This window comes from Galeopterus variegatus, unplaced genomic scaffold, assembly GCF_000696425.1.
Source record: "Galeopterus variegatus unplaced genomic scaffold, G_variegatus-3.0.2 Scaffold2046, whole genome shotgun sequence".
Classification (NCBI taxonomy): Eukaryota; Metazoa; Chordata; class Mammalia; order Dermoptera; family Cynocephalidae; genus Galeopterus; species Galeopterus variegatus.
In genome coordinates, this window is record NW_007728157.1 from 161,358 (window position 1) to 178,788 (window position 17,431).

General features: G+C 36.7%; 1 protein-coding gene across 1 annotated transcript in view; it reads right to left on the reverse strand.

Moving 5' to 3' along the window:
• The window catches only part of PRKG2 (protein kinase, cGMP-dependent, type II), a 92,174-nt gene that overhangs the window by 57,052 nt on the left and 17,691 nt on the right, over nucleotides 1-17,431 (reverse strand). The window contains exons 2-5 of the mRNA XM_008580242.1: nucleotides 15,652-15,818; nucleotides 11,538-11,651; nucleotides 9,178-9,283; nucleotides 4,802-4,865 (exon numbers count right to left, since the gene is read on the reverse strand). Coding sequence (XP_008578464.1) covers nucleotides 4,802-4,865; nucleotides 9,178-9,283; nucleotides 11,538-11,651; nucleotides 15,652-15,818 — 451 coding nt within the window. The remainder of the gene's footprint in view (nucleotides 1-4,801; nucleotides 4,866-9,177; nucleotides 9,284-11,537; nucleotides 11,652-15,651; nucleotides 15,819-17,431) is intronic.

Here is a 17,431-nt window from a genome sequence, read left to right on the forward strand (position 1 = left end):
CAGATTGTTGGCAGAATTCAGCTTTAGGAAAAGGACCCCACTTCCTTGCTTGTTGTCAGTGGGGGCTTCCCCTTAGCTCCTAGAGGCCTCTCCCCAGTTCTTATACAGAGCCCCCTACATCTCAGAACCAGCAATGACACATCAAATTCTTACCATCGGAGTCTCTCTGGTTTCTACTTCTGCTACGTCTCTCTCAACCCAGCCAGAGAAAACTCTCTGCTTTTCAGGGCTCCTGTAGCTGTATTCAGCACATCTAGCCAATCCAGGATTATCTCTCTATTTTAAAGTCCCAAGGCTTAATTACATCTGCAAAGTCCCTTTTACCATGTAATGCAACCCATGAGCATACTCCAGGGATTAGTCCTGCACATTTTGGGAGACAATTCTGCCTGCCACAGTAAGCCAATTAAAGACAATGCTTTCTGAAGCACTAAGAGCATCTGAAACAGTGAATACTCAATTAATGATTGCCATGTTAAGGAGAAGGATGATAACAGTTTGTCAGCTATTACATATTCTAGACCTCAGTTTTGTTTTCTGTAAAAGATTATATTACCTACCACATCTAATGTTGTTTCAAGAACTAGGTAAGACAGAGTATCTAAAGTACCCAGTGGATCATTTGGTACCCACCAGGCACCCAATGACTGTTAATTCCTGTGAAAGAGGCTGCCAGCCAGTCATCCGAGTCTTTCACAGAATATATGGCTGTCCAGGCAAATTGTACATCACAGCCTCCCTGCTGCAGCCATGTGATTCTTTTAGATAGAAGCAAAAGTAATGGGTGCTCCTTTCAGGCCAAACCCATGAACTCTTTCACGCAAATGTCTTCATGCTTTTCCCCAATTGCATTGTCATGGCCCAGAAGGACCCTGAAAACCACATGTTGAGAATGACAGTAGCCATCAACTTGGGTCCCTGAATGATGGTGTGGAATTGACAGGGACCATGCTCCCCGGACTGTTGTTTGAACAAGAGACAAACTTCTATTTTACTTGAACAAAGATATTTTGAGTCTCTGCATCACAGTTTGCTTACTCCAACTCTTCATTTTTTCTCATTTTAGCTTTATCATAAACTTCCTCTATATACATGCTTAATTTTACAGCGAACGTGACTGTGACCCTTAGGAGGTGACCACCATCCCGCAGTCCAGGTGTCTTCATTATGTAACTAATGTTCACCTCTCTTTGCTAAAACTGCTGTACTCATGTTAGATGCTCCTCTTTCAGATAGTCTGCTCTTCAGGCTCTCTGGTTCCCACCTCAATCTCAGTCCCCACTACCCACATGGAGCAGAAGGAACATGGAGAATTTATGACATGCTGTTAGGCTGTTCTTCAATTATTATAAAACCTTTGATGTGTGTAGATATGAGGCTTTAATTCCTATCAAACAGATAAGTTTGAAGGGGGAAAGCTTGAAAGAGGGCACTGAGAAAGAGCTTTGTTTTTTTCTTAAGGACAACCTTTCCTAATCGTTTTTCTCAGGGATGAATCTTTGTCATCCAAAACCATGTGAGGAAGATAAATAATACCACCCAGTGTGTTGACAGTAACTTCATAGATCAGAAAAGGCTGTGGAAATAGGTCAGACCAAAAATATATAGTGGTAAGTACTGGCTGTGATGCTAGACTGCCTGGTGTTTGTCAACTGGGAAGTGCAGCCAGTAGAGCCAGGGTGGTCACCAAGCCCAAAAAGAGAAATGCAAACAGTGTGGTTATTGTCCTCATGGCTGCATTGCAAACGGGTCCTTTAGAGGAGCAAGAAGCCATAGACCCTCTCCTGTAGAGCAATGATTGTCAAGCATTTTTTACAGTAAGAAATACATTTCTTAAATACACCCCATACACACACAAGTGCATGCACACATACAGACATTTAAATAAAATTGAAACATATTTTTGAAAACAATACTTATACTTTCTACTCTGACTTTTAAAAAAAAATGTTCCTATAAATTGGTTTCATTACCTAGTAATGAGCTGTGACCCACAGTCTGAAAAAAATGTCTTAAAAGACGAAATCTAAAAGTTTTGAGAGTACTTACTTAGTGTATGACAAGAAGGGAAAATAAGGATATCAATTTCAGGGTAGACTGAGAGGTAGAGATCAGAAGAAAACCATATAAACAGACAGCGACAGCTACAGATGAAAGACTGTTTTTTCACTGTTAAGAAAATGCTCATTCTGTGGTAATCTAGAAAAATGCCTGAGTACCTGTGAATAGGATATATAAAACCAGAAGAAAATTCCAAGGTGATGGAAGACAAAGAAGCAAGCCCATGACTTCCTCAGACTCTTTGGTTTTCAACTAGAAATCTTCATTACAAAGAAATATTGATGATATGCAACCAGATGTGTGACACTCACACACCCAGACAGACAGACAGACACACACACACACCTCTGTGCATCATGTGACTATGTACCCAAGTTTGTTGCTTAAAGACTGTTTACAGATGTGTGACACTCACACACCCAGACAGACAGACAGACAGACACACACACCTCTGTGCATCATGTGACTATGTACCCAAGTTTGTTGCTTAAAGACTGTTTACAGTCATTAGGGTTGTTGCCAGTTATTTTCCAAGTACAATAGTTAATATTCCTTAGAAATTTTAAAGCAAACAGACTTGGATCAGGTGGACTCTATCAACCATTCAGTCATAATTTAGTACCTGATTGGTTATTTCCAAGGATCCAGATCCTACAAAATGAAAACTAATAGAAATTATTCCTATTTGGGTGGGCCATCTATATAGAATTCTGTAATATTAACATTGAAAGAGCTCATGGAGAGGTGGCCCACTACCCCCTTATTTTGTAAATGAGGAGACACAAATGTCCACCACAATTAATTGATAGTTGGTAGTGATAGAGGCAGGACCACAAACCCTAATCTCCAGACTTTGGACTAATGAACTTTCTATCTGGTCACCCCACCTTTAACTCTCTGGTCTATAAACTGTGGCAAAATCCACTATTATCTCGACTTTCTTATGGTTCTCTGAATGTAATCGTTAAAATGAGAAAAAACCTCTGGCTTATGTATTAGTAGGAACTACAAGAAAGAAAGACTAGACTTTTAAAAAATGATTTAAAATGGAAAATTCCTGAATGGAGAGGCAGAGTGTCGCAAACTCTGAAAGTATGTATTCCATTCATAACTAAACCAATGCCTCTCAAAATCTAATGAGCATGAGAATTCCATAGGTAAAATGTTAAAATGTGGATTTGTGGGCCCCTACCCAAGCAATTTTGTAAGTGTGGGGTGGTACATGGAAATGTGCCTTTTAACTGGCAGCACAGGTGATCTGAAAACTGACAAGGACATTCCACACTTCTCTGCCCCACCCCCACCCCCACCACACGTCTAGTTTTCTGAAAGATGGCAGGTCACAGTGCAGAACAGAAGGTTATTAGGTCAAATACTGCAGCTCTGTAACAAAGATTAGGTGACTTTACGATTAGTCAGTCACAACGTTTGTAGTTCAGGACAACAGAGTCAAAGCCCACACTTCCTGGATTGACCACAGTGTGTGGCAAACGCCTTTCGTTCCTGCTTTCCGAACTGCACAACTGCCAGGCACACAAGTCACATTAACATTTTCATTATCATTAATGGGCCCCTACCCAAGCAATTTTGTAAGTGTGGGGTGGTACATGGAAATGTGCCTTTTAACTGGCACCACAGGTGATCTGAAAACTGACAAGGACATTCCACACTTCTCTGCCCCACCCCCACCCCCACCACACGTCTAGTTTTGTGAAAGATGGCAGGTCACAGTGCAGAACAGAAGGTTATTAGGTCAAATACTGCAGCTCTGTAACAAAGATTAGGTGACTTTACGATTAGTCAGTCACAATGTTTGTAGTTCAGGACAACAGAGTCAAAGCCCACACTTCCTGGATTGACCACAGTGTGTGGCAAACGCCTTTCCCTTTCGTTCCTGCTTTCCGAACTGCACAACTGCCAGGCACACAAGTCACATTAACATTTTCTGAGTCCTTTACTATTCCCCACCTCCTTTAAATTCCATAAAAGCCATTAGGTCTCAATGAAATTGACCCCTCGCCCCAAAGTTAGGTTATTTGCTTTGAATTTTAATCTCTGAAATCTGAAGAGGTTTTCATAAAATGCATATCATTAGAATCCAAGGTATATGTCATAAAAGCATTATTCACAAAAAGACTAGTCTTGGACTACAACCAACCATCTGGGTGATGCCTAAAATGGGTTTTTGAACACATTCCAATATGTTGTTTTGCCCTAGATGTTAAAATAGGTAAAGCACTCCTTAAGCACAGTTTTGAAAAATGTATTTTCGTGGTCTAGAATGTTAATATAGAGTGTTTCATAGTCTGATTCAGAGGCTTGTCACCAAAAGCACCAACATACCCTTTCTCTGCTCTATTTCTTAATTATGCATCACTGACTCCTTTATACTATGAAAACTGTGTAAGGGATTGTGATGTTAACTATTGAAAATCAAATGCTTCTTGAGTAAGGCAGATTCCTTTTATAAAATATACTAAAAAGATTAAAATATGTAAATCAAATTTCACTTTACAAATGCAAATCCAATTTCCTTTTATACATTTCAAGAGTCTAAACCCTTCCCAGCCCCTTAATTCAGGATGAATTGGCCTAAAGTTTTTCACAATAGAAAAAAGCTCCCGTCTCTGCAGACTAGGGATCTACCATCTTTTCCTTTTTATTTGTTTACAGTGCCAATAACATGACTAAATTCTAAAATCTTCTAATGAAATCTATATTTTACTTCAAAATTTCTTACCACTTCCAAGCAGTCAATGATCTTGGTTAATTTATCTTCAGGTAAATTCTTCAGCAAGGATACACTTCAAAATTAAAAAGAAACTTCTATTTAATTATCTTCTTGAATTAGCTACAAATACATACATATATGTAGATTCTAAAATCTTTACATACATTTTTAAAAAATATAATGCATTTTAATTTTTCCATAGTACACCTCCAAACAACTGAACAGATAAATAATTGAATTTCATACACATTGGAAATCCCAGATATGTATAAACACAGATGTTTATCATAGGCAAATAAATGAAAATAGTATGATACCATAAAGGGAAAAAAATCACATTGTGTCTATCAGGGGAAAAAAATTTGCATTTCTGGTTGACTTTCAAAGTGAATAATATCCAGAAATGTGTTCCTCTCCACGTCTCAGTCTCTCTTCTATTGGCTTGGGTGAGGAGCTCTGCTTCCAGTGGAGGATCAGATTTTTGGCTAAATCCTCATAATTGAGTAAAGACTGAATCCCAGAGGAATGTGGGAATTAGGATCTTTGTTCATTAGTCATAGTGTATTATCATTTAAAGTTAATTATAGCCAGAGTCATGTAATAGGAACATTTTTACAGATAATAGTAATCTAGAAAGAATGAAACAGAATACTGGAAACTATTTTAAAAAATCAGAAATTTCATTCAGTATGACTAAACAATCAAAATGATTAAATTGTTCTCTTAAAGAAATTTCTCTTCTACTTTACTTATTTTTATTCAGGACTATTGATTTCTATGAAATAAATACTTTTTCCTTACCATCTAAAATTTGACACGCCTAAGGAAAAACCAACACTACTCCAAAAATATGCTATTGGATCTCATTTCTGAAAAGGCACAGAGCTCCAGGCTGACTCTTGCACACATGCACTGGGAGGCACGTGGCCAGGAGATGTGTAGAAGAATGTCTGCATCAGAGTCATTTGTACTTGCACAACACTGGAACATGACCCAGTGAGAAAACAAATAAACACACTGTGGCAGATTCAGGCAATGAAACTCTACAATAGGAGAAATGACTCAACTAACCAACATGATGAATCTTAGAAAAAAATATTGAGAAAAAATTGAGTTGCAAAAATAACATTATTTTTCATAAAGTTCAAAATAGGCTAAATGAAGCTATAGGCAAAACTATAAAGAATACCAAGGGGATGATGACTAAACTTCAGAATGCAGACTACTCCCAAGGTGAAGGAGAGAGGGAGGCTGGAAATAACCTGGCGGGGCCCATGAGAACTTCAACAACATTGCTAACTTGCTATTCCTTAGGTTGGGCAATAGTTCCCCGGATGTTCATTTTGTTACTCTGTTTTATAACTTATGTAAGTACTACATATCTTATACAATATATCACATACTTCATAGTAAAAAATGTAAATGGAAAAAAAGAGCTCACTGTATATTCTGAAACAAGAGAAATGTATTTCCCTAATACATCTCCCTATTGACAAAATAATAAAAGGTTATCAGAATTTGTCATTGATTAACACATACCCATCATGAAAGCGTTACTTCTGGTCCAAATTGGGATCCATAACGTAAGTGAAAATTTTATCCTTTAAACCTATCACCTTTGGACATTGGTGGGAAAAGAGATATGGGGAAAAGTGTTTTGTCTGTCTCCCTTCTAAGAAAGGAGGGATCAGACTCACCACTGTATCCACAATGTTTAATGTCTAGTAATAAGTATTTTGGAATGAATGCAAGGAAAAAAATGAGGGAGTGAGGGAGTGAGGGAGGGAGGGAGGGAGGGAGGAAGGAAGGAAGGAAGGAAGGAAGGAAGGAAGGAAGGAAGGAAGGAAGGAAGGAAGGAAGGAAGGAAGGAAGGAAGGAAGGAAGGAAGGAAGGAAGGAAGGAAGGAAGGAAGGAAGGAAGGAAGGAAGGAAGGAAGGAAGGAAGGAAGGAAGGAAGGAAGGAAGGAAGGAAGGAAGGAAGGAAGGAAGGAAGGAAGGAAGGAAGGAAGGAAGGAAGGAAGGAAGGAAGGAAGGAAGGAAGGAAGGAAGGAAGGAAGGAAGGAAGGAAGGAAGGAAGGAAGGAAGGAAGGAAGGAAGGAAGGAAGGAAGGAAGGAAGGAAGGAAGGAAGGAAGGAAGGAAGGAAGGAAGGAAGGAAGGAAGGAAGGAAGGAAGGAAGGAAGGAAGGAAGGAAGGAAGGAAGGAAGGAAGGAAGGAAGGAAGGAAGGAAGGAAGGAAGGAAGGAAGGAAGGAAGGAAGGAAGGAAGGAAGGAAGGAAGGAAGGAAGGAAGGAAGGAAGGAAGGAAGGAAGGAAGGAAGGAAGGAAGGAAGGAAGGAAGGAAGGAAGGAAGGAAGGAAGGAAGGAAGGAAGGAAGGAAGGAAGGAAGGAAGGAAGGAAGGAAGGAAGGAAGGAAGGAAGGAAGGAAGGAAGGAAGGAAGGAAGGAAGGAAGGAAGGAAGGAAGGAAGGAAGGAAGGAATATGTACTAGTAGATTATCCGAGCTCCTTGCACTAAGACAGAATATACTAGACTCCAAGAGAATAAACTGCTGTGTAGAGATTCAGGTTTTATCTCAGACATTCAGACATAACCCATGGGCACTGATTTATTTATGTATCCCTTTTTGGCCCTTGCATAAGTGTGGCTTATTAGCTTTAAATGCTGACCTGGTTGCTCAGTTGTTGGATTTTGAGATCATGTATTATATTAGTCCATTTCTGTTGCTTATGAGAGAATACCTGAAACTGGATAATTTATAAACAAATGAAAATTATTTCTTACAGTTTAGGAGGCTGGGAGGTCCATGGTCCAGGGGGCACAACTGGTGAGAGCATTCTTCTGGGTGGGAACTCTCTACGGGTTTCCATGGTAATGAGGGTATCACATGATGAGGATGGCAAGAACTCAAGAGGTAACCTTCTCACTTGTTCTCCTTAATAAGGGGTGTGGACCCATGGCAACCCATTAAAACATCAACCCATTAACCCATAAATGGATTAATTCATACATGAGGGCACAGTCTTTACAATCCAGTCACCTCTCAAGGGCCCCACCTTTCAATGGGGATCAAGTTTCCAATACATGAACTTTCGAGGGACACATTTGGCCCAAAGCACCTATATTCAGGTAGACCACACAATATGATGGCTAAGGCATTAGCTGGCATATAGGTAAGGTACCTGTTTGTAATTATTGCAGCTTTCTGCCAGGAGTCATTATCATCTCTGGAAGGGCAAATTAGTAAGATTCTGTATAAGAAACCTTAACATCTGCAATGTTCTACAGACTAACAACATGTTCATTCAATGTTTACTGAGCCCTTACTATATTCAAGGCACTTTAAAGCCCTACAACCCTTGGCTTGGCAGTTTGTCATGCAAGATAAAATCATTATACTTAAAAGTTTATTTTTAGAAATCACATGATAAATTATTATTATTGCCACTTATCATAGGTAACATTTCAGTACAGTAGGTATTGCAGCTTCAGAGACTGTCAAAACTCCCACAAAAGATACAGAAATAGTTTCAATAAGGAACTTATACTCTCAAAAAAAATGTTTATGCCGGCCCGGTGGCGCACTGCTACAGTGCGCCGCTTGGGAGTGCGGCGGCGCTCCCGCTGAGGGTTCGGATCCCACATACAGACCGGTTCCCGCTCACTGGCTGAGCAAGGTGCGGGAGCAATACCAAGGGTTGCGATCCGTTGCCGGACACGAAAAAAGACAAAAAAAAAGGAAAAAAAAAATGTTTAATGTGTGACTGCTTTTTCAGTTACATAGACATTTGTTTGTCTATAACCTGATGCATCCAAGTTGTTAAGGTACTGAACAGTTCACAAAATGAGTATGTTCCAAGCATCCATATCAGCATGACAAGTACAGTAACATTTTTGGCAAGTTAATTTGCTACAAATAATAGTAATTTGAAAGGTGATGTGATTATGCAAGTAAAAAATGAATGTCTCTGAAAGTAAGAATAGCAAAATAAATAATTTTAGTATTATTCTAAGCAAAGCATTATTAGAAAGGTTATCATTTGCTATCTACTTTCAAATTGCAAATGTCTTTCAAAGCCAACCGAGTAACCCAGGTGAATATTTTAGAATTTTTTGTGCAGTTTTCTATATTATATCCATCAATACAAGGGCAAAAAAAAAATAGCAGGAGAAATAAATCAGTGCACAAGGCTAATAGGAATTAAACATAATTTTTGATATACTTGTATAGTGGCATTTACTGAAAGGAAATATTTTTGTTCCTTTGGTTTAATCATGTGAAAAATGCTTAAATGAGAAAAGCTCTTACAACACAATCATTCTGGAAAACGAATATATCCACAATCTGGCTACCCCATCATCTGCACTTTCCCCCAGTATGTTATTCTTACCTTCTGAGGAAGTTTCTGTACTCTTCATCTCTAGCTTGGGCTGTCCTCCTCATTATATTCTGGAATACCTCTCTATCTAATGCCCAAGTTTTAACATTGGTAATAGCTTTAGAAAAATCAAGAAAACAATAAAACATTTTCACACCACATTAAAAACATTCCAAAATGTAAATCAATGAATTTACTATATGTTCTCACAGAATAATATTTCTTGGAAAATGCATTATTTAAATATGCAAATGGAAAGAAGCAGAAAAATAAATACTGAGTAATTTTATAAATCATTTTGGCTTTGAGCTACACCGTGATTTGGAAGTGGGACTGGGTATCAAAAGATATTTTTCTAATTATGTTTCCATTAGGATGATGTTCAAATTAGTTTGCAGTTCCCAAGTATGCACTACATTGTCAAGATGTACTTCAGATTCATGCTGTGATAAGGAGAAAGCCAGCCAACCTGTAGCTAATCTGGAAAGTGAAGAATTCACAAACAGATAATTGAAAATTAAAGATTGCTGTGGGTATGAGTGTGTTTTTATATGTCTTTTTATGTTATTTAGACATTGTTGCTAAAGGGAGCTAACACAATTTAAGGATCTCTGTGGTTACTTTTGTAAAATATGTATGCAAATAATGTTTATGAGATTATGAAACAAAGTTTTTAAAACACTGTTTTTTATAGGAAAGACATCAAAAGCAAGCAAAAAATCTACAAAGTGCAGCAGAAGTAGCAGCTCTAAAAAATTCTAGATGAAACTGTGGTTGTAACATTTTTTTTTTAAATGAATAATGAGAACCAACAAAATAGATCAAATCCTAAAGGTCTGGTTTATCTAACTTTAGAGTAGATAAGAATCATCTCAATATTCTCTTTAAAAGTACATATCTCTGGGGCCGGCCCGGTGGCGCACTGGATAGTGCACCGCTTGGGAAGCGCGGTGGCGCTCCCGCCTGAGGGTTCGGATCCCACATACAGACCGGTTCCCGCTCACTGGCTGAGCGAGGCGCGGGAGCAACACTAATATTTCTTGGAAAATGCATTATTTAAATATGCAAATGGAAAGAAGCAGAAAAATAAATACTGAGTAATTTTATAAATCATTTTGGCTTTGAGCTACACCGTGATTTGGAAGTGGGACTGGGTATCAAAAGATATTTTTCTAATTATGTTTCCATTAGGATGATGTTCAAATTAGTTTGCAGTTCCCAAGTATGCACTACATTGTCAAGATGTACTTCAGATTCATGCTGTGATAAGGAGAAAGCCAGCCAACCTGTAGCTAATCTGGAAAGTGAAGAATTCACAAACAGATAATTGAAAATTAAAGATTGCTGTGGGTATGAGTGTGTTTTTATATGTCTTTTTATGTTATTTAGACATTGTTGCTAAAGGGAGCTAACACAATTTAAGGATCTCTGTGGTTACTTTTGTAAAATACGTATGCAAATAATGTTTATGAGATTATGAAACAAAGTTTTTAAAACACTGTTTTTTATAGGAAAGACATCAAAAGCAAGCAAAAAATCTACAAAGTGCAGCAGAAGTAGCAGCTCTAAAAAATTCTAGATGAAACTGTGGTTGTAACATTTTTTTTTTAAATGAATAATGAGAACCAACAAAATAGATCAAATCCTAAAGGTCTGGTTTATCTAACTTTAGAGTAGATAAGAATCATCTCAATATTCTCTTTAAAAGTACATATCTCTGTGCCCCATCGCTAGAGATTTTGATTTGGGTTTGAAGCAGAGCCCCAGAATCTGCATTTTATCAAGATTAAATTCCACAGTAAGGCTAATACACATATCTCAGTCCCAAACATTGAGAAATACCACATTTAGATGATTCAGAAGAAAATTCAGGATTACTATGACTAAAATCAATAAAAAAAGGAATCTTTAGAAGAAGCAACTAAACTACTCCCAAAAATCATTTGTAAAACTCTCATCGGTCTAATTCATATCCTTTTTGATATGTGTATATTTCCTTTGGTTTATTTAATTTTTTAGTTTATAATATAGGCAGAAACTCATGGAAACTAGAAAACAAACATTCTGGACGAGCCAAAGGCAGAGGCCTATGTAGTAAAACATGAAATGGCAATTGCAGCAAATATTGCAATCATTCAGCTTAAAGCTATTTTTACATTTTACATAAAAGTATCTGATGAAAAAGTTCTCAACTTGAATTATTTAGACAACCACTTCAATATAAATCCTTTCATAGGTACAGCATGTCTATTAATAAGGGCATATGGGGCAAAATGAGAGACAAACTCTGGATCAAGATGCAATCATGACTCATCTAGATGATCTTTAACACTGTGTAACAATTCAAGACTGAGCATTTCATCTCCTGTTACCTTTCACAGAGGCAGTCCTTGTACAGTTGTATAAAATGGCTAGTTCCCCAAATGTGGTCCACATAGGGATGGATGATAGCAACTTCTCCCCTTGGAACACTTCTAGACGGCCCTCTATCAAGTGGAATTTAAGAAAAACACAAAATAATCAAAATCCGCCTGGATTTCATAAATTTTTAAAAAAAATCAGAAAGTACACAAACCATACAGATCAGATATCTTATGATTCTCATCATAACATAGTGCTTAAAAACTAGCTCTGTTACTTACTATTAGCTGGATTGCCTTGAGAAAGCTACCCAACCTGCCTAAAGTTCCTCATTGATAATGAGGATAATAATAATTATAATTATTATATTATATTAAAATTATTATTATTTCATATAGTTATTGTGAGAATTAAATAAGTTAATAAGCACTGCAATAAACATGGGAGTACAGGTATCCCTTCGACATCATGATTTCCATTCCTCTGGAATAGCTGGGTCATATAGTAGATCTATCTGTAATCGTTTGAAGAAACTCCATACCATTTTCCATAAAGACTGCATCATTTTGCAGTCCCACCAACAGTGTATGAGGATTCCTTTTTCTCTGCAACCTCACCAGCATTTATCATTCTCAGTCTTTTGGATGTTAGTCATCCTAACTGGAGTGAGATGTTATATCAAAGTGGTTTTGATTTGCATTTCCCAAATGCTAAGTGATGTTGAACATTTTCTCATGTGTCTGTTGGCCATTTGTATATCTTCCTTTTAGAAATGCCTATTCAGCTCCTTTGCCCATTTTTAAATTGGGTTACTTGGTTTTTTGCTGTAAAGTTGTTTGAGTTTCTTGTATATTCTGGATATTAATCCTTTGTCAGATGTATATTTTGCAAATATTTTCTGCCACTCTGTTGGTTGTCTTTTCACTCTGTTAATTGTTTCTTTTGCTGTGCAGAAGCTTTTTAGTTTGATATAATCCCATTTGTTTATTTTTCCTTTGGTTGCCTGTGCTTTTGGGGTCAAGAGTTGGAACCAGCCTAAATGCCCATCATCGGATGAGTGGACAAGGAAAATGTGGTACATCTACACAATGGAATACTACTCTGCTATAAAAAAGAATGAAATAGTACCATTCACAGCAACATGGATGGACTTAAAGGATATTATATTAAGTGAAATAAGTCAGGCACAGAAAGAGAAATACCACATGTTCTCACTTATTTGTGGGAGCTAAAAATAAATAAATAAATAAATATACAAACAAATAAACAGTGCGGGTTGGGAAGAAGATCCAGCAACCACAGCAATTCCTTGAACTTGTTAAGACAAGTAAACAGACATGATGCTGATGGTGGGTAGAGGGTGGGGGGAAATAGGAACTGGTAAAGGGACATGAAAATCAACTATACCGTATACTAAGTTAAAATAAAAAAATAAATTAAAATAAATAAATAAATAAGTTAATATAAGGAGGGAACTATGAACAATGGCTAGCACGTAGTCAAATCTATATAACTACTAGCTATTGTTAATATCATTATCATCGTTACTAAGCTCTTTTCCTGAAGCAGTGGATGGCAAGCATTTTGTTTAAAATTCATTCTTCCCTGTGAAAAATGTAGTACATGAAACCATTTCTGTTTTGCTAGGATCCCAATAATCACTGTGTGTCTTGAAAACACAGTACAGTTGCTTACAATGACAGAAGAACAACTTGCCATAACTGATAAGATCACTGGCCCTGGAGGCAGACTGCCTGGCTCTGATTCTGGCACTCCTCGATATTGGCTGTGTGACCCTGAGCAAGTTACTTCATGGTACCTCAGTTGTTATCTAACCTCTCCTTCACTTAAATGTAATACATATTAATTATCAATGGAAATTATTCAGAAGATAGCACTTATCTCTACCGAGGCAAAGACTGGAGGAAGGAAGAAGCAGAACTTCAAGCACTTTTCTTTTTCACTATTCTTTTGCCTGGCAACTCTCTTCTGCTTTCCCTCCAAACAAGTGCAAACAAAACCTTATCTAACTGAAATCACAAGCAAAAAAAATCTAAATTAGATTTTCAGAGGAAGAAAAATGGTGGGGTAATGTCTCTTTTCCTTGAAGAATTAGTTTTTCCTTTTCCTAATTCACCACTAAGTAGCTCGAGGTCATCTCTGTCCATCCCTTCATTTGACAGATCTGATCTGAGCACCTATGTTGTGCCAGGAACTATCCCAGATGTCAGAGCAATAGAGAAAACAAAAGAGAAAGATATTTATTCTGATAGAATTTATATTCTAGTAAGAAAAATACAATGCTGTTTTGGCTCCAAATCCTATTGATTAGATATGCAATTTAAAAATTTCTCATTACAGCTAAATTCTATTCTATCAAAGCCACTTAGTGGTACTGTCCACTTGGCATCATGAATCTTAATGTATATCAAGGTTTTTTTGTAATCAGTTATGGCTCATGGGACTTGAGTAATGCTGAAGGACTACATGGAATATCAAAATTTTAAGTTAAATGTGCTTTTCCTATTTTTCTATTGATGCTATATTTTATAAGCGGAGATTTTTAATTATCAAATTAATTTGCTCAACCAGATAATTAAACCAGGCAATTCAGTCCTTAGATGACACCATAATTAATTCAAATAAGAAACCACGCAATTGTCATTTCCATGTATGCCACAGCCCTAATCTCCATAGCTGTATTGATGCTGCTTTTTGTTCAACCTCTTTTCTCCCCAAGCCTTTCATCAGAACTACTGAGAAGGAACAAGATGGGCTGACATGAGTTTCTTATCCTCTTCTAGCAGGTTCCATAAATATTAGTCGACTTTATGACCTACCTTTTCTTGCCAAAATGTTCTAGTGTTGCTTAAGTAGAAGTGAAATGGCTAAAAGTTCCAAGAGGGAAAAATTGCTCTGGATCACCTGTCCCTAAAAATTGAAGGCTGGCTAAATCAAGACTTCAATTTACTTCTTGAGAAGAATAATTACTTGGGAAGGACTGTATAATTTTTAAAGTGCCTACAAAGATGTATATGGCAAATAATACACAAATAATTATAAAACTGGCATGCTTAAAAGAATCGAAATATATGAAAACAATCTTTTATACACTATAAAAAGAATAATATATGTTTATTAATTTGTTTAGATAGGCGATTTCTGCCTCACACCTAAGGAACCAAAGAATCAAGAACAAAAACATTGCTTAGATGACCAGGAACTACAATGCCAAACAGAAGGCCACAGCCTATCACAGGTTACCACTGCATCTGGGTAAGCCAGTTTAACTTTTATCCCTAAAACTCAGAAAGCTGGGATAATTCAGAATCTGACAATGTGTTCATAACCTTAATCCCTGTTCAGATAATTCCTTTCTTGTATATCTAAAAAAAAAATTAGGGGGAATAGCCATTATAAGATTTGAGAAATAAATCCTTTGCCTTTCTAACCATTATAAACTTCCTAACATGTAAGCATGTTCAAGTGAGCACAGAGGAAGGAAACAATTTAAATGACTCTAAAAACACCAGTTTTAATTGTAAGACATTCCATTTGATTCGTCTCTTGGTTAAATGCACCTAAATTATTTTTTGAAATCATTTGTATATAACCAAATATTTTCTAGAAATGCAAAATAATTGTTTTTTATTCCTGGTACAATTATCTAGAAATGTCAACATGAGCAACATTATTTTGAATGGAAAGATTTTTTCAAGTGAGTGGCATTGTGGTTAAAAGTATGGATTCTTAAATCAGATTGCCTAAGTTTGCATTTTACCTCCACCACCTATGAGCTGTGTGGCCTTAGATAAATTACTTAATCTCTCTGGGACATTGTCCACATTAGTAACATGGAGATAGCAGTGCTTGCCTTACTGGGTTGGTGAAAAGATGAAATGAGATCTCTCTACTAAGTACTCAATAGGATGCCTGATACATACAAATCATTTAGTAAATATTAAGTATTATCATCATTATGATTGGATCAACAATGTTGCTATTTCATAAGCTCAATCTGTTACACTTTCTACAAATAGAGCAGCCGGTTTTGTGTTTTTATAAATGTTTCATAAGACAATAGGCAAAATATTTGTTATAACTGGAAAAATCTATGAAACCCACCTGCCAGCACAAAGATATGGTTTCCTGGTTCTCCTTGCTTAATAATGTAACTCCCTTGCTGGTAGTTTCTCCCATACATGCATTCCACCATGTCTTTGATCTGCTGAGGATCCAGTCTCTTCAGAAACTGATTTTTATTAAGGGCATCTGTAATAAGTTTCTTCTCACTGGTATAATGGAAAAGAGATGTTAGTTACAATTAATAACAGTCGTATTTTGCTATATAGATTGACTTCAGACTCTTGATTTAGACTATCTACATACTTAAAACTGTCTGGTAAGGACAAATTATTTTCTAGCCCCAGTGTTATAACACCATACCTTACATGTAAAACTTCTGAAAATATTTTTGAATAGTTCTCTGGTAGTTATTATTATACCAATGTGATTATCATTTCTCATTGCTATCACCACAAATACAGCCTCTCTCAAGATCCCTAGATATACTACTAATGGACACATGATTTTTAGATGGAAAGCAGATCTGGTGGATAGGAAGAAGTGATACTCAAGGGACTATGATGTAGTATTCATTCATTGATTATGCATATGTGGTACCAGTTATTTTACATCTTATTTAATCCTCACCAATATACTGTGAGATGATTACTATTCCTATTTATGAAGAAGTAGACTAAGAGAGAAAAAGCAATTTATTCCTCATAGGATTTAAATCTAAGTCGGTGAGTCTGAAGTCTGTGCTGCTTATATCCCATCCCATTGCCTCTTCTGAGAAGGAAAGTCAGCTCCTTTGGTGCTCATTAGGTTTGATCAGACATGGAGGGCGATGGCGGTAGTCTGCATTTGCCTAAGTTTTACTCTAGGTATTTCTAGTCTAGACAGAATCTACATTTCCAATCTCACAGCCTATTCATTCCCCAAATCCAAGTTCCACTTGATAATCCCAGAACACCCTGATTTCTTTTGGAAAAGAAGTAGCTCCAAATAGTTACCCAATCTTCATTACCATAAACTTCAAAGGTTTTAATTAACATACTTTATATGCAGATATCATACAAATATTGAGCTGGAAGAAAAGATGCTTTGGGGCAAAGTCAGAATCTTTGCACAATATATTTACTCTCACTCAGAAACTCAGAATGATTTTCAAAATAGCCTTTTTAAAAATTTTTCATTCAAAAACCCTGGAAAGTATACAAACACATGGAAATTAAACAACATTCTACTTAACGATACATGGGTCCAAGAAGAAATCAAGCAGGAAATAAAAAAATTTATTGAAACTAATGAAAATAATGATACATCATACCAAAACTTGTGGGATACAGCAAAGGCAGTACTAAGGGGGAAATTTATTGCATTAAATGCCTACCTCAGAAAAATGGAAAGCTGGCAAGTGAACAATCTAATAAAGCGCCTTAAAGAACTAGAAAAACAAGAACAATCCAAACCTAAAGTTAGCAGAAGGAAAGAAATCATCAAGATCAGAGCAGAACTTAACGAAATTGAAACCCAAAAAACAATACAAAAGATCAACAAATCAAAAAGTTGGTTTTTTGAAAAGATAAACAAAATCGACAAACCACTTGCATGGCTAACAAAAAAAAGAAGAGAGAAGATTCAAATAACAAAAATTAGAAATGAAAAAGGTGATATTACAACTGACCCAAATGAAATACAAGGAATCATCCGAGACTACTATAAACAGCTATACACCAACAAGTTCGAAAACCTGGAGGAAATGGATAAATTCCTGGACTCACACAAGCTTCCAAAATTAAACCAAAAAGATATAGAAAACCTGAATAGGCCAACAACA